Source organism: Mauremys reevesii, linkage group 10 (assembly GCF_016161935.1).
Source record: "Mauremys reevesii isolate NIE-2019 linkage group 10, ASM1616193v1, whole genome shotgun sequence".
Classification (NCBI taxonomy): Eukaryota; Metazoa; Chordata; order Testudines; family Geoemydidae; genus Mauremys; species Mauremys reevesii.
Genome location: NC_052632.1, coordinates 68,350,554 through 68,377,736, shown reverse-complemented (window position 1 = coordinate 68,377,736; position 27,183 = coordinate 68,350,554). Strand labels below are relative to the sequence as shown.

At 42.3% G+C, this 27,183-nt stretch overlaps 2 protein-coding genes across 8 annotated transcripts in view; one reads left to right on the top strand and one right to left on the bottom strand.

Annotated features, from left to right (window-relative positions):
• The window catches only part of TMC5 (transmembrane channel like 5), a 52,552-nt gene extending 48,729 nt beyond the window's left edge, over window positions 1-3,823 (bottom strand). For 4 of the 5 annotated variants that reach the window (XM_039490510.1, XM_039490506.1, XM_039490518.1 and 1 more), the window contains exons 1-2: window positions 3,688-3,823; window positions 2,295-2,455 (exon numbers count right to left, since the gene is read on the bottom strand). The gene's annotated coding sequence lies outside the window, so the exon portion shown is untranslated. Of the gene's footprint in view, window positions 1-2,290; window positions 2,456-3,687 lie in introns of all 5 variants that reach the window. The other variant, XM_039490507.1, reaches the window with a different exon arrangement.
• Window positions 3,708-27,183, top strand: part of TMC7 (transmembrane channel like 7) — a 26,592-nt gene continuing 3,116 nt past the window's right edge. The window contains exons 1-14 of one of the 3 annotated variants that reach the window (XM_039490529.1): window positions 3,708-3,966; window positions 7,396-7,651; window positions 13,393-13,541; window positions 16,056-16,223; window positions 16,383-16,468; window positions 16,974-17,119; window positions 18,006-18,153; window positions 20,111-20,284; window positions 21,211-21,368; window positions 22,296-22,410; window positions 23,062-23,159; window positions 23,488-23,671; window positions 24,583-24,713; window positions 25,748-25,903. In XM_039490529.1, coding sequence (XP_039346463.1) covers window positions 3,924-3,966; window positions 7,396-7,651; window positions 13,393-13,541; window positions 16,056-16,223; window positions 16,383-16,468; window positions 16,974-17,119; window positions 18,006-18,153; window positions 20,111-20,284; window positions 21,211-21,368; window positions 22,296-22,410; window positions 23,062-23,159; window positions 23,488-23,671; window positions 24,583-24,713; window positions 25,748-25,903 — 2,012 coding nt within the window. In that variant the 5' untranslated portion in view covers window positions 3,708-3,923. Of the gene's footprint in view, window positions 3,967-7,395; window positions 7,652-13,392; window positions 13,542-16,055; window positions 16,224-16,382; window positions 16,469-16,504; window positions 16,795-16,973; window positions 17,120-18,005; window positions 18,154-20,110; window positions 20,285-21,210; window positions 21,369-22,295; window positions 22,411-23,061; window positions 23,160-23,487; window positions 23,672-24,582; window positions 24,714-25,747; window positions 25,904-27,183 lie in introns of those variants that run through there. The other 2 variants (XM_039490530.1, XM_039490531.1) reach the window with 2 other exon arrangements.

Below are 27,183 nucleotides of genomic sequence, written 5' to 3'. Positions count from 1 at the left end.
AGGCCCTGGGCCACTTAAAATACACTCTTTTTCCTAGGGCAGAGGCATTAACACGTTTCTCTCAACCAGGTAACGTGTTAAAGCTACAACTTGCTTTGACTACATTAGGATGTCCACACACTTTTTCACCTAGCCGAGTCAACATCTCTATCTGTTATCCACATTTTAGACATGGGGAAAACTGATTGCCTTATCTACTTCATAGAGTAGCTTGAAGATTAGTTAGTGTTCATAAAGTAATTTGAAAACATGTATTTGGTACTGCTGAGGTAACCAATCACAAGTGGAAGATCTATGAAGTTTCTCTTTCCATCTGTGATTCATTACCACCTCATCATCCTGAAAGCCTAGAGCATTACCCAGTGGTAACTCACTCATGTCTGCTACAGAGAATCAATCAGAAAGGTATGTTTAGCTATTAGAATGCAGTCAGTACAATTAGAAATTCTCTGACTAGAATCTCTTTCACAAATGATATGGCAGGATTTAGCACAAGTTTCATTTTACTTTAAATTAATATACAGTATTTTTCTTTTCCTCTTCCAGGTAACTTTCATAAATCTAATTATGAAGTATTCCAGAAAATAAGTCCTCTGTGCAAAGCTGAGCACAGGATTAAAGGAACATTTTCAGGTCAAATATAATATAAACATTTCCTTACCTCTGCTACCATCTCTAGTTTATATTAAAGCTAAAAGATCAAATATTATTTTCAAGGTTTGTTTCCTTGTACCATTCCATCAACTGAGACAGAAAAACTGTCTCACTTCTGTTTTATAAAGTTTTTACTCAGTTTCACAGACAGATACTTTTATTTAAACCCAATGCTGCACTGTTTCCATTGTAACTCTGCAGGAGAATACTTTAAAGGGTCCACCTGATCAGAGTAAATTGCAGAATTAAGGACTCATTGTTTGATAAAATTTGACCTAGAATTTGGGGTTTGCAAGAATAAGTTTTACAAAACCTAAGATCAATACACTGAAAACATTAAAAATCTGTTTGGCCTATTCTTAGTTTCATGTTTATACTATCTGCTTCTTTGCAGTCATGAAAGCTGTCATAACTATAAAGGGAAGGGTAACAACCCTCCTGTGTACAATACTATAAAATCCCTCCTGGCCAAAGGCACCAAAATCCTTTTATCTGTAAAGAGTTAAGAAGTTCAGATAACCTGGCTGACACCTGACCCAAAGGACTAATAAGGGGACAAGATACTTTCAAATCTTGGGGAGCGGGGGAAAGGCTTTTGTTTGTGCTCTTTTTTTGGTGGTGTTTGCTCTTGGGACTAAGAGGGACCGGACATCAATCCATGTTTTCCATATCTTTCTGAACAAGTCTCTCATATTTCAAACTTGTAAGTAACAGCCAGGCAAGTTACAACAAAACAGGGATAAACCTCCCTCTAGCAACTTGTGAATCTTACCTTTGCTAGAGGGAGGTTTATCCCTGTTTTGTTGTAACTTTGAAACTAAGGCTAGAGGGGGTTCCTCTGGGCTCTTTGAATCTGATTACCCTCTAAAGTTATTTTCCATCCTGATTTTACAGAGATGATTTTTACATTTTCTTTTTAATAAAATCCTTCTTTTAAGAACCGGACTGAGTTTTCCATTGTCCAAAGACCCAGGGAGGCTTGGGGGAGGGGATATTTTGGGGGAAGAGGAACTCCAAGTGGTCCTGTCCCTGTTTCTTGTTAAATCATTTGGTGGTGGCAGCGTACCAGTTTTAACCTAAGCTGGTAGAAATAAGTTTAGGGGGCTTTCATGTGAGTCCCCAACATCTGTACCCTAGAGTTCAGAGTGGGGAAGGAACCCTGATAAAAGCATAAATAGATCAGGTACAGTACACCCTTTCTGAGACAGTGATCACAAGCATTTGCTAGTGCCTATAAAATACTAGACATTCTTTATAAACGCACAGCTGAACAAGAAGGAAGTTGTTACATCAGATTAATATTTAAAAATACAGTCTGTGGGGTTGTTGCTGCTATACAAACGTACAAAAAGGTTTCAAAGACAAAAGTTTGAAGCTATCCCTGAATACTTTTCAGTGTCCAGGTTAATTTAGAACAATTCTGGAGTCAAGATAATTCACTAGAGTTTAGTCATTTTTTCTTTCCTTCTAATGTTAAAAGGTAGTGCACTGGTACTGTTTATACACATCCAGGTGTCCTTCACTATTAGGAGCAATCTTCTTAAAACAAGCTATATTGTCCAGTATAATAAATTAAATGAACAGTAACAAACTAAACAATTCCTTACAGTGCTTAAGATTCTCTAATCAAGTTTACCTACTCCTTGAGTCAGCTGGGTCAAGCCCCTTCCAGAGGCTTTTTGGGCCCTCCTCACACATGTGTTCTCTGGATGATGTAATTTCATTGGCCATTACTGGGGATTTTAATACCTTAGGTAGATCCCAGAAACCACCTTTTTAAAGGTACACTGTCCTTATTTCCCTATAAGACAAAAATCATGAATAAAAACTCATCAGAGAAAAGCTACTCATGTTCCAAAGCTTGAGTCAGTGAGTTTATTCCATCCGTGTCCAGCTGGCAGCGCTAGTGAGCTAGCTACCTGGGGCCAACTATCACTTTGTTGTTCCCTGGATTGCTGTCAGGTTACTCCACCCTGCTGACTTCTAACTCCCTGCTCTGATGGGTTTTAGGGCCTGAAGAAGGCCCACTATCCATCCTAACTGTCCCTTATCTGAGCTGGCATGAGCTGGCTTTCTCTTTGGAGGAAAATATACCCAGCAGAGAGACCCAAATTCTCAGAAGCAAAGAGAAAAAATAGAGCTGGAGATGAAATGCTGGAAGATTCCTCCACTAGCACTAGACAGTGCTACCCTGACTATTTAGGCATTACTGAACTCTGGGACAAGGGAAATAAGGGCCGAGATCTAATCCCTCTCCCTTCCTTCAAAAGCCTTCACTCTGAGCTCCCTTAAGAGTCTCAAAGGTCCACATTAGAGCCTCAGTTTTGACCCATATAACTTTGTTTTCCCACCCATCCCCAATTCCAGCTGAACTCCTAACAAAACTCTTAGATCCCAAGATAAGGAAGGGTGCCAGATCCTAGTCTGTTAAACGGGAAGGTTATGTTGGGTACAATGAATAGGAATTTGCTGGGAAAGGTACAGTTTGCTGCTCCAGTGACTATGGGATTTCCTTGTGACCTCTTCCAAGTAGGCAAGACACTGCAGGAGACAGAGAAAACTTTCTCTGGGTCTGAAGTAATTTAGTCCAGACTGATTTTTCACATGGTTTTGAATTTCATAATTGGGCAGCAGCAAAGAATCCTGTGGCACCTTATAGACTAACAGACGTCTGTTAGTCTATAAGGTGCCACAGGATTCTTTGCTGCTTTTACAGATCCAGACTAACACGGCTACTCCTCTGATAATTGGGCAGGACACCTCTCAGGCTGTACAGACAGCACATAGTGGGCAGCATGAGCACCCCCCTCGGTCTGTACAGACAGACACACACTGTATGGGCAGGACGCCCCTCAGGCTGTGCAGACAGACACACTGCGTGGGCAGGATGCCCGTCGGTCTGTACACACACACACACACAGTGCGGGCAGGACGCCCCTCGGGCTGTACAGACAGACACGGTGGGGGAAACGCAAGCCTAGGACTAGCTTTATTTCCTCTTCCTGCCGAGGGCCCCCTAGGCTGCACAGGTACCTATTTCCAGCCTGGCCTGCGGAGGGGGCCCTGTTGCGGGCCCCGGCCGCCGGTGCAGACTAGAGCAGACACGTGCCCGGCTGAGGGGCGCGGGGGTGTGCGGGACCGGGCCCTTCCTCCCTCCCTCCGCACTGACTGCACAAGCCGCTCGGCTGCGCGCGTCTCGTCGGCTCTGTGACGCCCGGAAATTGGAACCCCCGCCCGGCGGCAGCGGCAGCGGGGCTAAGGCGGGCGGCATGAGCGAGCCCCTGGGGTCGCCCGGCGGCAGCGATGATAACGGTGAGCGGGTTGGCGGGGGGAGCCAGGCCGAGCGGAAGGGCCCCGCGGCCAGGTGCCGCGGGGGCAGACGCCCGCTGCGGCGCTGGGAGCGGGGACACTGGAGCCCGGGCGCGCCGGGCTGGCTGCGGAGCAGCCTGCGAGACCAGCACCGCGGGGGCCCGGCGGGGCCGGGGCTGGGGCTGGGGCGGGCGGCGCCGCAGGGCCCGGGGTAGCGCTTGGCCGTGGGAACAGCTCGGCCCGCGCGCTCCCTGGCGGACGCTCAGCCTGACGGGCTGGGCTGAGAGCAGGGCTGGGACACGCGTGGGCCGGTTAACGCTGGCTCCCGGCGGCCTCTCGGCTCCGGTCTCTCACGCTTCGGGTTCTTCATTTACGCAGCTTGAAAACAGGGAGACTCCGAGCCAGTCAGGCGGGAGGAGAAGGGTTATTCTGGGCAACGCGGTGGGGCTGGGGCTCCTCCCGCCTGTACCCCAGTGGGAAGTGGGTGTCAAGTGCAGCGGAGAGTGCGCTTGTGCAGCGCCTAGCACCGCGGGGCCCTGGGCCAGGAGTGGGGCTCCTAGGTTCTGCGGTACTGCTCTACAACCACTAATGAATCAGCATGGCAGTGTTTTACGCCCCTGGGTGTTGCACTGGTGTGAAGGACTGCAAGGAGGCAAGGAAGAGCCAGGTCCTTTGTTTCTTTCACTAGGACTCTGGAGGTGCCTCTTCGCCATGGAGAATATTTATGGAAACTCTGAGTAAAAAGAGTGTGTTCAAGAAGCTGTGATTGTCAGTTGTTTGCTGTGAAAGTTGCACATGTAAATTTGAGAGCAGAATTTAACCTCAAGAAAGAGTGGACAGTCCCGGATGTCACAGTTCAGGGCAATTGCGCCTATATTCCCTCTCTGGTCTACCAATGGCACCCACTTAAATGTTTCTGGCTCTCAGCTGTCACCTCTCTGGGGCAGAGACCTGGATCTCTCCTCCTCTTGCCAGGGTTATTTCCAGATTGCATGGTCCCTTGCCCTACAGTGTCATATCCCAAGGAAGCCAGACTGCCTAAACAAGCCAGTGTCTGCAGTCTCCTTCCTCTCCAGTGGCTATGAACATATTAATAGCCAGCGGTTGAAAGTTACCACACAGCTCATTCTAAGCAAGCACCATTATTCTTAAGGTGAAAACAGTACAGAGAAAACATAATACAACAATAAATGCATGCAAAAAAGCTTCCCCCTCCCCTAGGTGTCAGTCTTTCAAAACCCACAACTGGCTTTTCCCCAGGCTTACAAATTCATAGCTGTCTCAATCAGAATCCAGACTGGGCAGATCAGCCTGTTTCTGGATACAGCTCAGGGCAGTGATCTCCAGCCTCCAAGAGCAGGTAATCAGCAGACAATCACCCTCTCCTTAGGGCTTAGCTTCAAAGGGCTGGGTTTTTGCATTATCAGAGGTGGGGAGTTTGCATTAACTTCTCCCTTGATATGCCCAGGAAATCCACTTCACATTTATTGTCTCAAAAGCCCACTCTTGTCTAGTACCATTTTAATATAGTCCTTTGAACTTCCAGGCTTTGCATCTCATCTCCCCCGCTAGAGATGTTGCAAAGTTTATGTATCGTGGGCTGGGATTGTATGCAATAGATACACTAGGGTTTTTAAAGATATTGCAGGAAATTGCCATATCTGGCACACTATCTACCTTATGGAAAGCTACCATGTTGCAGTCAAGTACAATACTGTTGCCTGGTCTGTTGATTGATTGATTAGAATCCCTAATTTAACATTTGGTGGTTTGGCAAGATCCTGTCTCAAGATCAGAACCAGAGTTATTAGTTGAGAAGCCTGATGTGCATGGAAGAGACACTCATACTTAAGAAAGGCCTTTTTAATGTGCTTTAGTTTTATTAGCATAATTAACAAAATCACAAACACTCCAACCCAGCAAAGTAGATAGAAGTAATACAGAATGGTCCAAATGTTTGGGATCTAGTTCATTTGTATATGCAGACCATCCCTCATGTAAAAACCCAAAGTACTAGTCATCATTCACATCCTCCTCCTCCTCCTCCTTATCACCACCACCACCACCACCAGTGGTCATCACCCTGGCATCTGCCCCAGCATGCAGGCCAGGATACATCTTTTATATTGTGTTATGCTGACTCCCACTATGCCTAATGACAGGTTTCAGAGTAGCAGCCGTGTTAGTCTGTATCCGCAAAAAAAAACAGGAGTACTTGTGGCACCTTAAAGACTAACAAATTTATTTAAGCATGAGCTTTCGTGAGCTACAGCTCACTTCTTCGGATGCATAGAATGGAACACACAGACGGGATATTTGGCTATGCCTAATGTATACCCAGTAGGGGTTTCAGCCTCTTTTCCTCATCTGTATTTCCTCACCCTGGGGTGCTCTTCTCCCATAGGTTACTAGGCCTTTTACCTCAAGATTATCAGAGTATATGTCAGTTAGTTACCATGTCATTCTTATGGTCAGACATCTGCTGATGTTCCTAATTTAAAATATCTACAGCTGATATCAGCTGGCATCTTGTGGTCCTGTCAGCAATTTAATCATATTTGTTTATTGCAGCATTCTAGCTTGTGATATCTTATGGTCTAGGGAGACTCCTGGTTAGCTGCTTATGCTATGGCTTTTTGGGCCTTATGCCTCAATTAGTTTTGCTAAGCTATTGTCTTGCAGGCGATGAGGTTTGTAGGCTCATTGTGTTACTTCCTTAACTTACACTTACACCTTACCTAGCAGATGCCTATACCTATAGGCTGTAGACCAGTAGGTCCTGATGTGGCTAAAATACAGTTTGGTCTTGAAGTGTAGATGGGACCAAATTATGCTGCTGAATCTTGCTGTGGAGTTGGACTTTGCAGGGCTGTAGCATGATTTGTAGCATCCTTTATCTTTTCAAACTCCTTGTGCCAGCTGTACTTTCACCGCCTAGAGCAGGGGTAGGCAACCTATGGCACGCGTGCCAAAGGCGGCACGCGAGCTGATTTTCAGTGGCACTCACACTGCCCAGGTCCTGGCCACCAGTCCAGGGGGCTCTGGATTTTAATTTAATTTTAAATGAAGTTTCTTAAACATTTTTAAAACCTTATTTACTTTACATACAACAATAGTTTGGTTATATATTATAGACTTATAGAAAGAGACTTTCTAAAAACATTAACATGTATTACTGGCATGCGAAACCTTAAAGTAGAGTGAATAAATGAAGATTCGGCACACCACTGCTGAAAGGTTGCTGACCCCTGGCCTAGAGCATCCATTTAACACCTTTCCACCCTCATGATGCTGAAAGGATTTTTGTAATTCGCAGCAGTGCTCTTTCTCCCTATGGGTTATTGCACATTCCCTACCCCTGGTATCATTAGTTGTATTTTGACTATATTTTACACTTAAATTCATTTGCTTCCTCTTTTTTTTTTTTGGCAGAAGTCTTCCTTCCTTATGCAAATAATACATCACCATCTGTTACCTTTCTGCAAGAATTGCCTAGTTATCAGTCCATTTTAAGGCGGAGACCTTCTGCTGGAGGAACACAAGATAGACGGCAAAACAATCATAGCTTTGCAAGACCCCCTGCTGCAGAGAAAAGAGATATTGCAGAAAGAACAGGAGTGGAAAGTGAGGCTGTGGTTCGATCGATAAGAGAATATGCAGCAAGTATTCCGGAGAAGAGAAGACTAAGGTTGGATCAGTAGACTTTTTTTTATGTTACCTTTTTCTAAATCTGTGCAGTGTACGTGCCAGGGAGAGCTGAAATGGTGTAAGACTCAAGCCCACTTCCTAGATTCTTGCACCATACCAAATATTGCAGCTGTCTAGCCTTTTTTAATTTTTTTTTCCAAAATGTAGTATATTAAAATCCATTCTATCAAATAGAGATTTTCAAAGATCACTACGGGTCTAATTGTGACCTCCTGGCTTACACTGGTGAGCAGTTATTCACAAGAAAAGTCCCAATGACTTCATTCTGTCCTGAGGTGAGGAATAATTGCAGGGAATTAAAGAAGGGGGTGGGTGAATCAAAGAGCAGGTGAACTATCATGACTGCTAAGTCTGGCTCCCCCTGCTCCATCTCATCAAACACAAATACTGTTCTACGTTCCTAAGGCCCTTCATGGCTTATCTCCATCCTGCCTATCATCTCTTATGCATAGTTGGGAAGAGGGATAGCTCAGTGGTTTGAGCATTGGCCTGCTAAACCCGGGGTTGAGAGCTCAATCCTTGAGGGGAGCACTTAGGGATCTGGGGCAAAATCAGTACTTGGTCCTGCTAGTGAAGGCAGGGGGCTGGACTAGATGACCTTTCGGGGTCCCTTCCAGTTCTAGGAGATTGGTATATCTCCATATATTACTGTTGAGATGTTGACTCCCCTCTGCTCTGCCAACAGTACCAGTCTTAATTGCCACTTTATCACATTGTCCAATAAGCCCCTTTGTGCTTTCTCACATGCTGACCCCTATGCTCATGGATAGAGCTCTCCATAAACATCTGCAAAGCCACCTCATTGTCTTCCTTCAAACCCCTCCTCAAACTCTGCTCTGTGATGAAGCCTACAAAAAGCTTGGCAGCTGGTGGGCAGTGACACTGCTTATCGTGCTGTTTGTAATCATTTCTTGTGTGTCCCCTCACTTCCATTGTCTCTTGTCTTTCTATGCAGTTTGTAAACTCTTTAGGTCAGGGACCACTTTTTTGTCATGTGCTTGTAAAGCACTGTCACCAGATGGCTGGCCATGTAAGGGGAGTTGTGCCCTCCTCCCATCTGTGACTAATAAGCTGCTTCCCAGCTGAGGCTGGGAGACCAGAGATCAGCTGATAGATCCCTGATCCTCACAAAGACCAGCAGGAGCTACCGGGAGTAGGAAGGTTCCTGCAGGAGTCCCTAAACAAGACCTAGTTTAGATATGACTCTCTCAGGTGGCTCGCCTGCAGAGTGTAATCCTGTGGGGAGCAGCCCAGGAAGTAGAAGGGAGTGGAGAGGTACACTGGGAGTCAAGGTGGATGGGACTCCAATGACCTGTGGAGTGTAATTCTATAGGGAGTAGGTAGGCCTCTGCAGGAGAGCCTGGGTCAAGGAGAAAAGGGCATGTGTGACGCTCTCCTCAAGGCTCTCAGAACCATAAGCCACAGTGTTACCTCTCTGCCTTAGCAAGAGTAAGCGTTGCTGGAGCTTAGACTGTGTGTCCGCTGCCAGCCACATCAATCTGTTCACTTCACCAGCAAACTCCTCGAGACTCTGCTAGTCTTAACCTTGCCTCGCAGGTACGGTAACAATCAGTGCATCCCAGTTCCCGAGTTACCCAGAGTGGTCAGTCCCTCTCACTGGACACACACAGAATCTGTCTCCAAAGAGACAACGTATATGCTGGCCTGTTACATTCACCAAGGACTCGTGCTATACATCAACGTAACAGCACTGAGATAAACTTATTCTTAGTTTTAGTATAAATTATTAATAAAGAACAGATTTAAGTGATACTAATCAAGAAAAAGAGAGATGGGTATGGTTGCAAAGAAAACACACTTTCTAGTGACTAAAACTTAATTTGAGCAAGTTACAATCTGTGTCTAAGCAGTTTTATATGGTACCTTACTCGATACACATTTATAATACAATATTATTGTACAAGCTCATTTGATTCAATTGCTCATTCTTGGAGGTTCAGACCTCCTGTTCTCCCCCTATGCACTTGTGCAATTTGCAGTTACATTACATGTGATTGATATGGCAGAACAGCAACCAAGCCAGGATGTTCAGTAATGATAAGTGATATTCCTGTTGTTATTAAGTGCCCCAGAAAACTGGACATCAAACTTTCATAGTGTTGAGAACTGCATAGCCTCATCTCCATCTAAAATGGAGACCAAATGCGGCCTATGTCATTCTCCAGAGTGCCTGTTGGAACGCTATGTGCTGGGGCCTGTAGTCTCTGCAAGCTGCCCTCCTTTGAGAGTAGTTGGAGCTACAGTTAGAGATGAGGTCAGCTGTAGTCTATTCATTTAATGCAAATTAGGTTCAGCTCTTGGTTTCCTGCCAAACTACCAATTCAGCTTCCAGCTGAGTAGAGCAAGGAAACTGTACTGACTACAGAACATGTCGGACTGTGTGTTGCTATCTTTGATCTATAAAATCATATATAGAGGTCTGTAAAATCATGACTGGTGTGGAGAAAGTAAATAAGGATGTAACAAAGAGTCCTGTGGCACTTTAAAGACTAACGTATGTATTGGAATATAAGCTTTTGTGGGTGAATGTCCACTTCATCAGACGCATGTGAGGAATAAGGAAGTGTTATTTACTCCTTCTCATAACACAAGAACTAGGGGTTACCAAATGAAATTAATAGGCAGCAGGTTTAAAACAAAAGGAAGTATTTCTTCACACAACGCACAGTCAGCCTGTGGAACTCCTTGCCAGAGTATGTTGTAAAGGCCAAGACTATAAAAGGGTTCAAAAAAGAACTACATTCGTTCATGGAGGATAGGTCCATCAACGGCTATTAGCCAGGATGGACAGGGATGGTGTCCCTAGCCTCTGTTTGCCAGAAGCTGGGAATGGCGACGGGATGGATCACTTGGTGATTACCTGTTCTGTTCATTCACTCTGGGGCACCTGACGTTAGCCACTGTTGGAAGACAGGATATGGGGCTATATGGACCTTTGGTCTGACCCAGTGTAGCCATTCTTATGGTCCTGATACTACAAATGAGCCTGTGAGTAATTCAGTGGGGCTACTTGTGAACAAAGCCACTCACAAGCATATATATTTGGAAGATCAGAGCCTTTATTTGCTACTCTTGCATAGCATCGTTGTGAATGCTGTATGCTGCCTTTGCTCCATGAGAGCATAGGTTGAGGGGATACAAGGCGTCTGAATTTCAGTGGGGGGGTTTTGTGCCAAGCCTTAACTTTTTGTATTTAGGTTTCTTCATTGCCAATTTTTGTGAATATATAAATTTTATATTTAAAAAAAAAATCATATCTCAATCCATTGAATTTAGAATGTTTTTCTTGCTGCTCAGAGTTCCCAATGCTCCATCCATTGCTAGCTATGGTATTGTTTTGCCATGGCAAATTTTCACTTATGGTGCCAAAAGCTATCCCGAGTCACTGAAAAAGGTTTAAATGTTATAGAATAGCTTGTGTATACTACTTGTTTTTCATGCTGGGCTGGAACATATAACTAGAGCTGGTCAGTTTTCCAGTGGAACAGTTTTCTGTTGGAAAATGCTGATTTGACAACTTCAAAATGTTGGGTGGAAATAAACCTTGTCCACATTTTTGTGGGAAATTACTGAAGTATTTCATTTTGACTATTATATAATTTATGATAAAGTGAAAATATTTTGATCTCATTGAAAGGAAATGTTTTTGGAATATTTCATTTTGCAGAAATTATCAGATTTTGACTTTTCATTCTGATTTGGGATGAAACCAAATTTCAAAATCTCAGAATTTCCTATGGGATGGAAATTCTGAATTTCCACCAGCTCTCCTTATAACATTAAAATAGACAAAAAGCTAAATATTTTATAAATCTGAGAACATATTAAAATTTCTAAAGAACCTTGGTATTCACAACCATCTTTTATATCAATCAGTTGCATTAAAGTTGCTGTTTCTTGGCCTTTTGGCTGATATTAAGTAGAATAGCAGTTTAATATTTGACATATCTGTTAGGGATTGTAGCTCATGCTTTCAGGGGGATGGATTTGTATTTTCATGAGTCTTTTCTCTCTCTCATTTCTATAACCCTCATGATAATTTTTCCATTGGGCTGAAATAAACAAACCTGTCTACTAACAGAAATACAGTAAGCTTTCCCTGCATTCCTCCAATGTTCCCCTATGGACCTGCTTCGGCAGCACTGTTGAATAGTCCCAAAGTAAATGCGATTGATTGGCGCAGAGCTTTTTGTTATCAAATATAACCAGTTAAAGGGAGTGTTCCTTTTATACTAATGTAAATGGCAGTTACATGTGGCTGTGTTGTGGAATTAACGGAGCCCTATATTCCCCCCCCCCCTTTTAAGGGGGTTTTAATGTCCAACCAACTACATTCTTGGCAGAGCTGGAAGTGAGAGGTTTTAAAAAACACAAGTGGCCTCATATGTTCTTAAATTTTACCAAGGGAAGCTATCCTCCTTTGGTAAGCATTTTTTGAAAAGCTCCTTTTTTTGTGCATTTTTAATAAATTTACTTGCCTCCCCCCACCCCGAATCTGGCAAAAATAGCTTTGGGGTGGAGAGAATATCATCCTTTACTGACAGTAAGAAAGAAATCACTTGACTCTCTGAATTATTAACCCCCTGTACCAGCTCACTTGGTCACTAAATCAGGCATAACTGAAAATTTAAAAATATTGGTGCCAGAAGAGAGCTGCTGTCTTTAAATGGCAGCCCTGGGAAATGATTCCTCCTTCATGGCTCTTTCATTTCACTGTTCATTTAAAATTGTTTTGAAGAGAATGCAGTCCTAGAAGATGAATTGCGAATATGCAGTCTTTTCTACAGATGGCAGCCCTGATACTGTCTGCATTAGGAAAACTGTTTCAGCTAAACTGCTTTTAAGACTGGTTAGACACACAGTGTATACCAATTATTAAACAATATAAAGTGGCCTGACCCATTTTTACTGAGTCTGATTTAAGATAGGTCAGGTCATATAAATAGTATGTAGCCGGGGCAGTGGGAGAGACTAGTTGCCCTGAGTATGAGCCTGTCTAAGACTCTAGGCATGTACTCAGAGCAGTTAGCCCCTCATGCTGCCATGGCTTCACTCGGTTTTTAGCTCCCTAGTCAATCAGAGCTAGCATGGGTATGTCTCACTGAGCTGAAATTTAGACCTCAGGCTTGAAGTGTAGATGTACCCCAGGTGTTCTAAACTGGTTTTTCAGAACCATTTTGAAACCAGTTTAGTAAAAACAGGATAGGCTGTCTTAAATTGTTTAATAATGGGTCTGTACTGTGGCTCTAACCAGTTCTAAAAGTGGTTAAAATATCCCCAGTGTAGACAGGCCACAAGTGATATTAATGATGAGAAAGATTAAGAAGTGAGGTTGCTGAACCGTTGGAATGTTCCTACTCCAGTTATTTGCCCTGTCTCACAAGGTGGCACTAGTTGTCATTGGATTGTCCCATTTTTAGTTTACAGTAAGGGAGACAAATTATTCTGAAGCTGAACAGGAGAGATTTATTAGCCATTTTTGTTTTATATTTTAAATGAAGGGTACAGTACCGGAGCCTTTGGTTGAAACCTGACTTGTTCCCATATAGCTTAAGTGGGCCAACCTGTGTACATTACTATTCTTTATTTGTATTGTGGTGCCAGGCCATGTATGTATGTGTACACACTCCACCCCCCCCCACCCCCCCAAAAAACCTGTCCCTATGACTGGAAGTTTATTTTAATTTATATTTTTACTAGGGACATCCAGGAGGCTAATGTAAAATATTTATCTGGATGGGATCAGTTGAAGCAGACCAGGAATAAATCATGGAAAAAATTCCTAGATGAAACCAAGGAGCTGTCGTCTTACTTGGAACTTTGGAGAAATGACATTCATAATATTGAGGGTATTACCCCTTTTATACTTCCATTTTCTGTTTTATCTTGCTATTAAGTGTGCAGTATTGTTAGTATGTAGATCAGTGTATGTGTGTGTTTTGCTCAGAAAATAAGTTTGCCTGTCCCAGAGACTGAAGTCTACAGAATAGGTACACCATGGCACAGTCGACATCAGTGCAAATGTCCATACGCTGCCCTGATAAGGTTTCTTAGCCTTGACTCCATGCCCATTCAAACATTTGCACCTTACATGAGTCTAAGCTGGTGCAACTTTCACCTTCTACTGGCCCCCTGGGTATAAGTTATCCTGCTTCAGTCTTGCAACCCCTTACTGTCATTTATTGTGCACCTTTCCCTCACATATTACCTTTAAATTTGGCACATTGAGTTTGAGGGAGTAAATTACATGCTAAGAGACTGGAAGAGAGAGGTATTACTAGGAAAAGCAAGTAATTGGGATAAGTTAAAGTTCCCCCTAACCTGTTTATACCTCCAGATAGCTCCCTGGAACTAAATTAGGCTAAATTAGATTTCCATATGCTCACTCAGATTCAAGAGCGTGTTAAGAAGTGATATGTAAGGGAATGTAAATGGCACCTCAGTAAGTGGGTGTGAGTCTGAATGGGAGAGAGTCTAAATTAATGACAGGTTTCAGAGTAGCAGCCGTGTTAGTCTGTATCCGCAAAAAGAACAGGAGTGCTTGTGGCACCTTAGAGACTAACAAATTTATTTCAGCATAAGCTTTCATGAGCTACAGTTCACTTCTTCGGATGCATAGCATGGAACACACAGACAGGAGATATTTATACACACAGAGAACATGAAAAGGTGGAAGTAAACATACCAACTGGAAGAGGCCAATCAATTGAGATGAGCTATCATCAGCAGGAGAAAAAAAAACTTTTGAAGTGATAATCGAGATGACCCATAGAAGGTGTGAGGAGAACTTAACATGGGGAAATAGATTCAATTAGTGTAATGACCCAACCATTCCCAGTCTCTGTTTAAACCTAAGTTAATTGTATCTAATTTGCATATTAATTCGAGTTCTATCAAGCATTCTTAAAACTACAGTTCCCAAATGCTGAAGTGAAAAAACAGATTGACAGAGCCAGAAGAGTACCCAGAAGCCATCTACTACAGGACAGGCCCAACAAAAAAAAAAAACAGAACGCCACTAGCCGTCACCTTCAGCCCCCAACTAAAACCTCTCCAGCGCATCATCAAAGATCTACAACCTATCCTTAAAGATGATCCCTCACTCTCACAGATCTTGGGAGACAGACCAGTCCTCGCTTACAGACAGCCTCCCAACCTGAAGCAAATACTGACCAGCAACCGCACACCATACAACATAAACACTAACCCAGGAACCTATCCTTGCAACAAAGCCCGATGCCAGCTCTGTCCACATATCTATTCAAGTGACACCATCATAGGACCTAATCACATCAGCCACGCCATCGGGCTCGTTCACCTGCACATCTACCAATGTGATATATGCCAGCAATGCCCCTCTGCCATGTACATTGGCCAAACCGGACAGTCTCTACGCAAAAGAATAAATGGACACAAATCTGACATCAGGAATCATAACATTCAAAAACCAATGGGAGAACACTTCAACCTCTCTAACCACTCAGGTATCAGAGGGGTAGCTGTGTTAGTCTGGATCTGTAAAAGCAGCAAAGAGTCCTGTGGCACCTTATAGACTAACAGACGTTTTGGAGCATGAGCTTTCGTGGGTGAATACCCACTTCGTCGGATGCAAGTCTAACCACTCAGTGACAGACTTGAAGGTGGCAATTTTGCAACAAAAAAACTTCAAAAACAGGCTCCAAAGAGAGACTGCTGAACTCGAATTAATATGCAAATTAGATACAATTAACTTAGGTTTAAACAGAGACTGGGAATGGTTGGGTCATTACACTAATTGAATCTATTTCCCTATGTTAAGTTCTCCTCACACCTTTTCATGTTCTCTGTATGTATAAATATCTCCTGTCTGTGTGTTCCATTCTGTGCATCCGAAGAAGTGAGCTGTAGCCCACGAAAGCTTATGCTGAAATAAATTTGTTAGTCTCTAAAGTGCCACAAGTACTCCTGTTCTTTTTTTTAATTAATGTAATTTTATGTTGACTGACCCAGAAGAATGTGTAAATGACACCAGTTTAGATTCCCTTAAAAGTACTTAGATTTGAGATCAAATTCAAAGAGGAATCTGTGTTTTTTCCCTTTTTTTTTTTTTGCAGGTTGCTGTGTTGTGTGGACACAGTTAATTCCCTGACAGATCAATACAGATGTGTCAGATGAAAACTAGTTGAAAAGAGACACTGAGTCAGATTCTCATTTAATTTACATCATTGTAAATCTAGAGTAACAATACTAGCTTCAGTGGCATGCCTCCAGATTTCCCCATATGTAACTGAGATCAGATTCAGGACCCTTTGCCTTTAATGTTGTTTTATATTCACAGTGATTTTTTTCATTATGATTGGTGACATTTTCTTTTCTGTTCCCAGGGAAGTTTGGCACTGGTATCAAGTCCTATTTCTCCTTCCTGCGTTTCCTGGTGCTGTTAAATTTTATAATCTTTGTTCTGATGTTCAGTTTTATAACACTTCCAAGCACCATTTCTCAATATGGAGTTCTCAACAGTAGCTATGTTAAAGTTTCTCCAAAAGGCATAGGTAAACATCCTTACAATAGTCTACTATTGTTTATGTCAAGCGTTTTAAAGGGGAGATAAGTGTTTGACTGTAGAAGTTATGTTTGAACTACCATGGTCTCATGGTAAAGTGGAAAATTACTACTTTCCCAGTGACTTTTATTCTGTCTTCCTTTTGCAGAGCCACAATGCACAATTTATACAATTAGTGGTACTAAAGGACTCGTTTACTTCTATACTTACATAATAGATCTGCTCTCTGGCACTGTGAGTAATTAGATTGAATTGTTTTACTTTTCTAAATCCAAAGTTAACACATGTAAAATAAAAAGGAGTTTTGCTAGGAGAATAATTTTTCACATCGGTTTTGAAAATGATGCTGCATATACATCAGTGGAGATAAAGTTGTAATCTTTATATGCAACAAGCAGCTGCTTGCTGGTGGGTCAGGAGACCTGGCTGGTCACATGCTGCAGTCACTTATCCTCATTGCCAGCTGCTATTTTGCACTGAAAGAAGCTTTAAAAATATTACATCTGCCGCTGCCAGTGGAAGGCATGTGTTGTGAGTGGAAGGGGAAGTGGGTCCATGAGGTAGGTAATCTCTCTAACAAAACGTGGTTCACACTGCAAAAACTTGGGAACCACAAACTTGTTGCGGCTTGTTTGGGGCCCATTAGAGCAATCTTTGTTTCGTTGTCCTAAGCTCTTTGCAAACCCATGTTTACTGTCTGAGTGATTAATAATGTTATGTGCATTTCATCCTGTCACAGGGCTTCCTTGAAATGACGAGTCTGTTTTATGGATATTACAGAATAGATATGGTACATTTCAATGCCATTAAATACAATCTACCACTTGCGTACTTGCTGACTACACTTGTGTATCTCTCATTAAGTCTTATCTGGATAGTGAAAAGGTAAAGACAACTTTTGGTATCTTCTATTTACTGCTTCATATTGTACAGTTCACTTTCTATCCCAGTATATAGGGGAAACAGTGAATTATTCTTGGACTTCTTATTCTTGTAGCGTCAGCTAAATCCCTTCTGAGAACTCATGGTGTTTTCTTCTTCCAAAAATGTATTGATACAGAGCAAGTGAAATAAAAAATTCATTCTACTGGCTGCTTTCCAGGGGATCATTCAGCCTTTGATGTGGGCTGAAGCAAAAACTTTAGGTCTGTGATGCAGACTCAAGTGAACGAATAAAGCTGAATATTGACTAGGCTGAATAAATCTAGCTTCTGGATTTATGATCTTACAAGCCCTGGTATGGAGATCATGATAATGATGTCTGAAGTCCTTATCTGTGTTGTCTTGAGCTGTTAGGATTTTTTTTTAATATAATGCATTGGGAGCTAAGAATTTTTAATATTTTTAATAAAGTTGAAATACGTTTTTGTGCAAAGGTAGTGTGAGTTGGAGAGGGAAGAAACTGGCAAAACAGAAGACCGCATGGACACTGTGTAACCAGTGTCTGTGTATTTCTGGAAGTATATGTGGTTGCTAAGAGTTGAGGGGACTCTGAAATCCATTTGTGAACTACACAAAACCTTAGTTTTCATGGGTTACAATGACTTCAAGCTGATTTTTTTTTCTTATCTTAGGCCTTACTGAGAGAGCTTAGATGAAAAAATTGGTAACAGATGCTTGTGCTGATTAATGTGTGTCAACTAGTAGAGACTTTGCCTTCTGCTATATAGATTTTGAAAGGGCAGAAAGAAAAAATGTAGAAATCGTGGTTCCTCAAGTTTTTGGTAAGATTGTTAATGAATTAACAAGGGTCTGCAATATGTTTTATTAGGTCTGTGGAAGGATTTAAACAAAGCTTTGTACGGGAGGAAGATCCATTTCAGAGTTACTGCAACAAAATCTTTGCAGGCTGGGACTTCTGCATTACAGACCTGAATGCTTCACGGCTAAAACATAGTAGTTTAAAATATGAACTAAAAGTAAGTAACTGTTTTTGTTTTTTTCCTTTGTATCCTATTTCACCTTGCTGCACTTCAGAGTGGCTAATAAGACATGTGCATAGCTTTGCAGATAATTGGGATAGGGCTAGGAAGATTAAAGAAGCATGCGCACATTGAGAGAGAGTGTGAGTGTGTGAGAGATCCCACATCCTATTGCATGCTCTTCCGGACTACATAGGGGTCTGTTGCAACGCTGGCAGGATCAGTACTGAGGTTCAGGGCCTTCCCTCATCCAGCCCATGCTTCTCTTGTTGTCTTCTTGCTCACATTCCAGTCATTCTTCCTGTGCTAGTCTCTACTTATCCCAACAGGAAAGCTATTGATTGTGGGGTTGAAAGGTTGCAACATTGTAGGAAGCTCCTTGGTCAGAATAAAGAGCAGCAGCAGTTTACCTTACAGTTTATTTGCCAACCGCGACACTGCTGCTTTAAAAAACACACCCCTGTTTTCAATCAGGTGTTTCAGTGACACATGCACATGTGCAGAAAATATGATTCAAACCTCCAAATAGGTTCTCGACAGTAGAAGAGGTTTTCTACAGACAGCTGGGGGCTATAAGGCATTTCTGATTAAAATCAGTATTATTCTGCCTTTTCCCCACACACGTTTGCTGCTATTTGTGTGGTAAAATGACCTTTGGAGAGAAATCTACCACTTATTGCCTTATTCCTCCTCTTTCTTATCCATTTTGAATACTGAGACAGTGTGTGTGTAATGCCATTAAACAATAGCTATTGTTTGTCTATACATCACAAAATATAACACCCACGTTTTTCGTCTCTTTTAAGACCAGATTAATATGTTACCATAAATCCAGGGCCTCAGTTAGTTTCATTCCAGTGTGGAGAAAATAAGATGGCTGCCACTCAGGTCACAAATCAAAGCTTCCTTCATCCTAGTGGTGATGTCATTTCCAATAAAAGTCTTGATTCTAGTCACGAATACATGGGGGTGCAACGTAACGTGTCCGTGCATGTTACCATTATTCCGTCAGTTAAGCAGAGCACACAATGTGAACAGAACCAGCCCCTCCTTTGCTTCCCATGTCCTGAGTCTCATGCTGAATGAGCCTGGAGGCTGGATTAACATCTCCCTTAGAGATCATCCTTGATGTGCAATAATGGGATGATGTGTGAATGCCGTACTTGTTCTGGGGATGGAAAGTGAACTTCACTAAGGTTATCTGCCTTAAATTCCCTTTGAGTTTTAATATATTACATCAAGTATAAATGAAAATGCCCTTTTTAGGGTGAGTTATCTTTTATAGTCAGTTCATGAGACTAACTCCCATTGATATTAACGGTGTTAAGATTATTACTGTGTTTGTTTTTGCAGTGCCCAAAAGTTTGCCAGGGGTTTTCATAGAACAAATTAAAAACTCAGCTCCTTGCCCCAAAGAGCTTACTATTTAATTATCTGATGAGATGGTGTAGATGAGTGTTTCACATCCAGTAGGTTCTGACCCCCACGTGGGGTCACAAAGCATTGAAAATGTTATTGCAATATCTAAAGCAAAGAATTTCATTCCTCCACTCTCCTCACAGCCTGACTTTTAAAAGTCAAGTATTCTTGTCAACCTCTTGAAACCCACACAGAAATAGACTATATAGGCTTATCCTTGTTATCATTGGTACATATTTTACTCTTATTGTAAATGTAAAATGGACACAAAGATTTTTTTACTTTGAAGAAGGGGTTGCCAACCTGAAAAGGATGAAAAACACGGGGTTAGGGGATTTACATTGGGATATAGACTCGTTCAGAACCCATTGAAGTCAATGGAAAAACTTCTTCAATAAGTTTTGGATCAGGCTGCAAATGTGTGCACCTCAAGAACAAGATATATCTCTTTGTCTTAATCAGATGTTCCAGATGACACATTTCCCTCTGCATCAGAGGACTGTACATTTCAATATGAATTTTCTTTGATTTATAGACAGACTTGGAGGAAGAAAGACTAAGGCAAAAAAAAGCTCGCAGGACAACAGAAGAAAAGCTGCGCATCTACTGTCTAAGAATATTTTTAAATATCTTTGTTCTTGCACTTTTGTCAGGATGCTTTTACTCTATCTATAAAGCAACCGTCTACTCACAAGAAAATATTTCCAATGTAAGTCTTAGACAGGACATGAGAATAAATCCTGGCAGTGTGCTGATGATCAAAGTATGCTTGGCAAATAAGGTGAAGAATTGTAAAGGAATGGAGTGGTTTGGTCTGATGCAATATTCTCTTGCATAGCATCTTCCATACAAAGGGGATCCCAAAGCACTCGTCAGTTCATTGATTAGTTGGCAGCAAATGGGGAGTGGAATCAAGAGGTATATGCAAGAGAGAAAAGCGATGTCTTCAAATGAGACAGTTACTAATGTGGGAAGACACAGGAAAGTTATTCCAGGGTAGGCACTCCATGGAGAAGAAAAAGGTCCTTGCACCAACAGTGGCCAGATTTTTTTTTTTGACATGACAGAGAGAAGGCCAGTGCTCGACAAACAGGAAGAGGAGGGAAAGAGGGCCTGTATAGACAAAAGGCCATGCAAGGTTTTAAATACAAAGGGTGAAATCCTGGCAGGAGTTTTGCCTTTGTCTTCATTAGGGCCAAGATTTCACCCAAGGAGTTCAGGATCCTAAAATGATTGGGAAGCCAGGGGAGTCGTGTGAGGCAGGGGAAGAGAAAGAGCTGAGACACAGCTGTGCTTTTTATGCATCGGTATAAAAGCTGGCTGTGGCATTCTGCATGTACTTGGACTTAGGGAGGCCTTGGGGGAGCAGTCTTAGTGTTCCAAGTATGCAGGGATGATGGCTTGGATGCACATTTGGGAAGGGATGGGGACAAGGCAATGCTGTGTATTGACAGTGGTGCAGAGGTGCCAGTAGGCAAATTTGTAGTCTCTGGAGATGTGGGTGGAGAAAGAGAGATCAGAGTGAAAGATGATGCCAGAGTTCTGGATAGCTGAGGCCAATGGGAAGCCTGAGCAGAGAACAGGAACAGAGAAGTTTTTGTGTGTGTTACACTTCTCACCTCTCATCCCATGTAGGTCATCAGCAAGATGACGTTTGAGGGTAATCTCTTCGTGCAATACTTGCCTTCTATAGTGATCACCCTGGCCAACTTTATTGCGCCTCTGTTTTTTTCATATATCATCAGATTTGAAGATTATTCACCAGCCTTTGAGATCAGGTTAACACTTATGCGGTAAGTGTGTTTATTATTACCGTCACAAGCTTTTCTAAGGCGCTGATCGTGGGTGGCACATGGGTGCTCTTTTCATAGGTTAAAATGGTCCCAAGCAGCAACATCTCAAATCAGGGAGCAGCTATATTGTGGCTCCTCACAGCAGCCAACCTGGCTTCCTTGGGAAGGCCCAGGATAGCAGAGATAGCAGGACTTCTGTGACTGCATTTTTTCATTTCTGGAAACAATCCACAACTGTGTCTGTGGATGTAAGGACAATGTCGTCATTTCCTCATCTTCGCCCCCCCCCCCAGCTGGGTGGTCTGTGGTGGGGTTGGTTCTGGGGGCTCACCCTGATATAAATGGGTGGTAGGACAGAGATACAGTCTTGGCACAGTTCTTAGTAGTGCAGGAGAAATGTTCACACTGTCCCTCTGTACAGCAGCTATTCCATAGGACAGCAACAGAGGGTGCAGTCATCAGCTTCACTTATGTTACTGTCTTGCATTAGTAGAGCTAGAGCAGCACAAGGCCCAGCACAAAGTGGAAGTTAAGTACTTTATGCCAAAAGATAGTGCAAGATAAGCACGCAAAGGGCTGGGAGTTGGTGGCCTGAAGCAGTTAGAGAGTGGCAGCCCTAGGATGGTGGCTGTCCCAAAGCCTACATTTGAAATGACTGTGCTCTAGGACATAACGTAAGCAAAACACTGACCTACTGTGTTCTAAAGTGGGGAAGAGTCAAAGAAGCTTAATGTTATTGAAACTGAAATAAAACCTATGTTAACTCATTGGCTTATTCTTCAGTTAAAGCTGTGTGAAATGCCTTTGTATTAAGGGCCTGATCCAACACCCTGTTACACTTAATAGACTCTCATTGCCAGTTGGATCGGGCTCTACACTTGTGACTTTTCTGAGGGGTTAGAGCGTGGGGTTTTGTCATTTCTCCAGGTGTGTCTTTGTGCGGCTGGCCAACATTGGTGTTCTCTTGTTTTCACTGGGGAATCGAATCGTATGTGCTAATGAAAAGTGTAAGGCCTGTGGATACAATTACGAACTCTACCCAGTAAGCAGATTTTGTGTTTAATCAATCGGAACGACCAAATAAATATACCTTTGTACATGCTTTGCTTGCGTGTCAGGGACTCAGAATTGATGTTCACTTTGAGACATGCTTATCTTTAATGTCCTCCAAGAGAGGCATTAGTTTTCCTTGCTATATATCTCCTGCATCTACTGGGAGCTGACAATCGGCTGCCCCCTCTTTAGTTGTGGGCTGTGAATCAGGACTTGGGTTGCTGTGCAGGGTTGGGGGAGAGAGAGAGTTAGCACTACATATTATTGCTCAGTGTAAATCAGTGAAGTTCTTAAATCTGTGTATGGCTTGTTTTCCTTTTAGGGCAACATTGCGATTCCATTGGAGCCAGTGGGACAGATCCTCAGCTGGTGTAGATCTGTCTCATTGGAGCTATGAACATTAACACCAGCTAAGGCTCAGACCCAACAGCATTATTGCATTTGATACCAATGGGCCCAAGGTTTGGTCCTTTAAAATGTTTATGGGTTATAGGGCAATAATAATTAATTAAAAAAATTGGAAACATGGCTAGGAGTTCACTATTATGGCAGTGATTTTGAAGTTAGTTGTGTTTTCTGACCGATTTCTGTAGTTGCTGTTTGTTCTTCTAATCCTGTTTTCCTCCTTTATTTTTTTCAGTGCTGGGAATCTCGAGTTGGGCAGGAAATGTATAAGCTGATGATTTTTGATTTCATAATCATTTTTGCTGTGGCGGTGTTTGTTGACTTTCCTAGAAAGTGAGTATTCGCTCCCATTGAAATGCTTTTTGCTGAACATGCTAAGATGTTCCCTTTTACCCACTCCTGTTTCTCTACTTTTCTCACCAGCTCTTCCATTTTAAAATAAGACCAATTATAAAATTACCAAATTGCTAAATAAAATACCTGCTCAATTGCACACTTGCCTGCCAACGGAATTTGGTTTCTTCAGATGTCATTGTGTTACAAGTTTTGTCTACTGCTTTTAATGTTACTTTTCTCGTTACTCTGACTATATACCGGTATTTAAAAGGTTGTGGAGTTCAGTTCAGTCTCACTGCTTGAGACCTAGTGTTTTGTTTTTTAGGTTGTTAGTTACCTATTGCTCTTATAAACCGATTCAGTGGTGCGGGCTGCAGAAATTTCAAATTCCTGAAAATGTACTGGAAATTGTTTACGGGCAGACAATCTGCTGGATTGGAACCTTTTATTCACCACTTCTTCCTGCTATAGCAACTGTAAAATATTTTATCGTCTTTTACATTAAAAAGGTAATGAAGGCTTGTGGTAAGTGGAAGTAAATTGTTTACTTCTCTGGGACTTTTGTACTTGCAGAAGATAGAAATAGTAAAATACTAAGGGTGCAGTGTACTGGAAATGAAATAACATGGTGTCCTCTTTGGGGTGGTTTTATGGTGATGTTTTTTGTTTAAAAATAAAAGTAGCTATTTCACTTTGAAATGATCTAGAAAATGACTGTTTAATGTCATGCCCATCAGTTAATTTGTCCATTTTATAAGAAACTGTTGCTTCGTGATGCAGTTAATTTATACCTTTTTGCCGGTGGTTTATTTACCAAAATGAGACTTCAGAGCAAGGAAAGGATTTTGCCAAGATGGCATATATTCAGTTCAATCAACACAATGGAAATCCGAGACTTTGTTTAAGAAGTGTCAGTTCTATGGGCCTTTTGTCTCAGAAATTGTGAAATCTGACCAGACTAGCTTAGATTCATTCCTTTTGAGCAGGAAATCCCGGCTGGCATTTTAATATTTTGCAGAGATTTATGTGACTTGTTGGGATTTTTGGATTCAAAACCTAAGGCCCCGATCCTGCAATATACTCCACACAGGCAGGACTCCATTGCAGTCAGTGGGCCTGTACGCAGTCATAGGGATCTGTGGCTGGATTGGGGCCAAGGCTCTAAAAGCAACTATAGGTGATTCCTCTTGAGAAGATGCAAACCCAAGATGGTGGCTGGTATTTGGCTTCTTCTGAAATATAAAACATTCTGACTTCAGCTTCAGGGAGCCCATTGATGTCAAAGGGAGCAGGATTGAGCCCTTAATATTTGGGGCCAGAGGAGGGGGATGGGCTAGGCTAGGGTAGACATCGACCTACTGGAAAAATAAATGGTTGAGATCTGTTTCTCCCTCCCGCACCCCCCCTTCTTCTTCTCCAGATAAGTTTGATGCATACATGTAGACCTTCCAAGAAGTCTGTCAGAGCATCAAGCTCTAATTTCTTCTTCCTGGCGGTGCTGTTGATTGGGCTTATCTTGGCTTTTATTCCCTTGGGACTCAGCATGACACGGTAAATAATGGTTTAATATTTATAAAGTTTATTATTTTGTTTTAATGTAAAGGGATTTTTTTTAACTCGAGTAGGGATGCCTCAAGTGGTGGGTCTGGCTTTCATAAAACAAGTCACAGTTGCTTGCTCGCTTGCTCTCTCTCTCTCCCCCTCCCTCTCTTGAGGGGAGAGGGGGCGAGAAGGAGAAGAATAAAAGTTTAATTTGTCCTCCCCTGTGCTGGGAAAAGACATGCATCCAAACGTTCCAAACACAAATACCCCAAAGTCAAAATTCAGGTTCTCCAGCCTGGCCTTCAGTCCTCCAAGGTTTAGCCTCAACTCAGGAAAATTTACTGTGCCAGAACTTGGGTTCAGGAGGCTGGTAGCATCTAGTGTTTGAATTACACCCCTTTCTCCCAAACCTCATGAGAGCTTTTTAAAAAATGTTTTGGCTCTTGTCTGGTTCTGATTGGCTGCAGACACTGCTTTCCTCAAGAAGCTTCACTGGCCTTTCAGGATTAAACCAGGGCAATTATCCCTGGCTTTTCTGACTTCTTGTTAAGACAGTCCAACCGGTGTCAGCACTCTTTAATGCTCATTTGATCATGAAAAGGAAGTGAGAAAGGAACTCGACAGAAAAATGCTGCTGCATAGAAATAAATAAAGCTGAGGGAAGAAAGATGTGTAAGGAGGGAGGAAGGAAGACAAGATGACCTTTCATACTGCATTTGTAGTACATTCACTCACTTAATCGTACCACATGCAAAATAATGAGTTTTCTAGACCACAGAAACCTCTCCGAACATATACACCCCACAAAGCACCAGACCATCCTGTCACCAACCATTTTGGAAATAAAAGTTAGAAGAAAATATACCTGCATAGAATTAAAAAGTAATTACTTACTTGTGCACTAGTAACTTTTTTGTTTTAAAATAACTCATTTTAATATAAACAAGGGCACTTTGACTTATGGAAACAAATAAGAATGGGATCCCCTGTTGCCTTGTTATATCTTTCTATGTGACATCTCTTTTATGTTGCTTTTTCAATAGCATCCGCTCCTCTAAGGCATGTGGGCCATTCGTTAATTTTAACCGTTCGTGGGATGTTGTTCCACATACAGTAGGAGGGTTTCCGGGAGCTCTGCAGAAGGTCCTTAATGGTATAGCTTCAGAAGCGTTTGCAGTGCCTTTCTTTGTGGTTATCTGGTGAGTGTTGCTGAGTTTGGTGGTGCCCTTTAAGTTTTGTTGTCCTCCGTGTAGTTGTATGATTTAGTTCTCTGTTAATTAAACGGATGTGAAACATTTTTTATACCCAATTTTCTTTGCCCAGGGAGATGGAAGGCTTCAGATCTTGTATTAAAACCTTCAGCTTTTGTCTCTTTTCATTATCTGCATTCTTCTCTCGTCTCCTAGTTGTCCAGATGACCAACATCGCAGCTTCCTATCTCTCTTCCCAAAACATTAGCTGCTAGCCATTCTGCAAACTGGCATGTTGTAAGCAGAGGGCAGTTTCCCCCCCAGAATTGCACCTGTGTAATGCATCTGGCCTTCCAGTTTAGGAAACCAAAGTCCCAAGGTTGCTACTTGGTCTCCAGATAGGCCAGTCCATAGAGTAGAGTTTAATTTTATGTCACTTTCATTGATCTTGAGAGGCTTGTGCACTGGGGTTCTGTATAACTTGTGCAATTATTAAAACCACCAAGTACATTTGAATGTTCACCCCAGGCCCTGATTCTTGAAGGTTTAATTTTAAGCACATGCTTAAGTGCTTTCCTGAATTGGGTCTGCAGTTTTGTACTCCCAAGACTTCAAGTCTTATTTTTTTATGTCCTTAATACTCACAGAATGTTTTTAATACATGGTCACTAACTCCCTATGACATGTTTGCTAGTAGGTGGTTACCATAAATTTTAATTATTTGGAAGAAAAACCATTTCAGTTCTCAGACAGGCAAGCAGTTTCAGCATCCAGTTTCCTGCTACCTCCTTTGCTCCTTTCATGGAGTGATTCTCATTCTGAATCATTTACAAGGGCAGTATCCTACAGTAAGCCCACAGGAATTGATATACCATTGATGTGACTACAGATCAAGGGGTAAAAACTGGAGAAGAGGGAAATTAGAGAACTACTTGTTTAAACTCAGCTTCTCAGGGAGCAGCCCCTCAGGGCACGGAAGGTGCTGATAGTCCACGGACGGGAACAGAGCCCCTCTAACCCCACAGAAGTGTAGAGACCCGGGGTGGGGGTGCCACTACAGATCTCAGAACAGCTTCGAGAGGCCCCACCTTCCATGCACCCTGAGTGCCTCTTCCTGCTGACAGGAGAAATCCCTCAACAGCTCTGTTGCCACAGGCTGCTTCAGTCATGGCTGTCCCCTATCCATCCCAGCTGTAAGTTGAGTCTTCAGTAGTTTGGGTTTTCCATCACAATGCTTAGTTCATAGGCACTGGAACGAGGGGTGCTGCTGACTGAAGTGGTTTCCATTC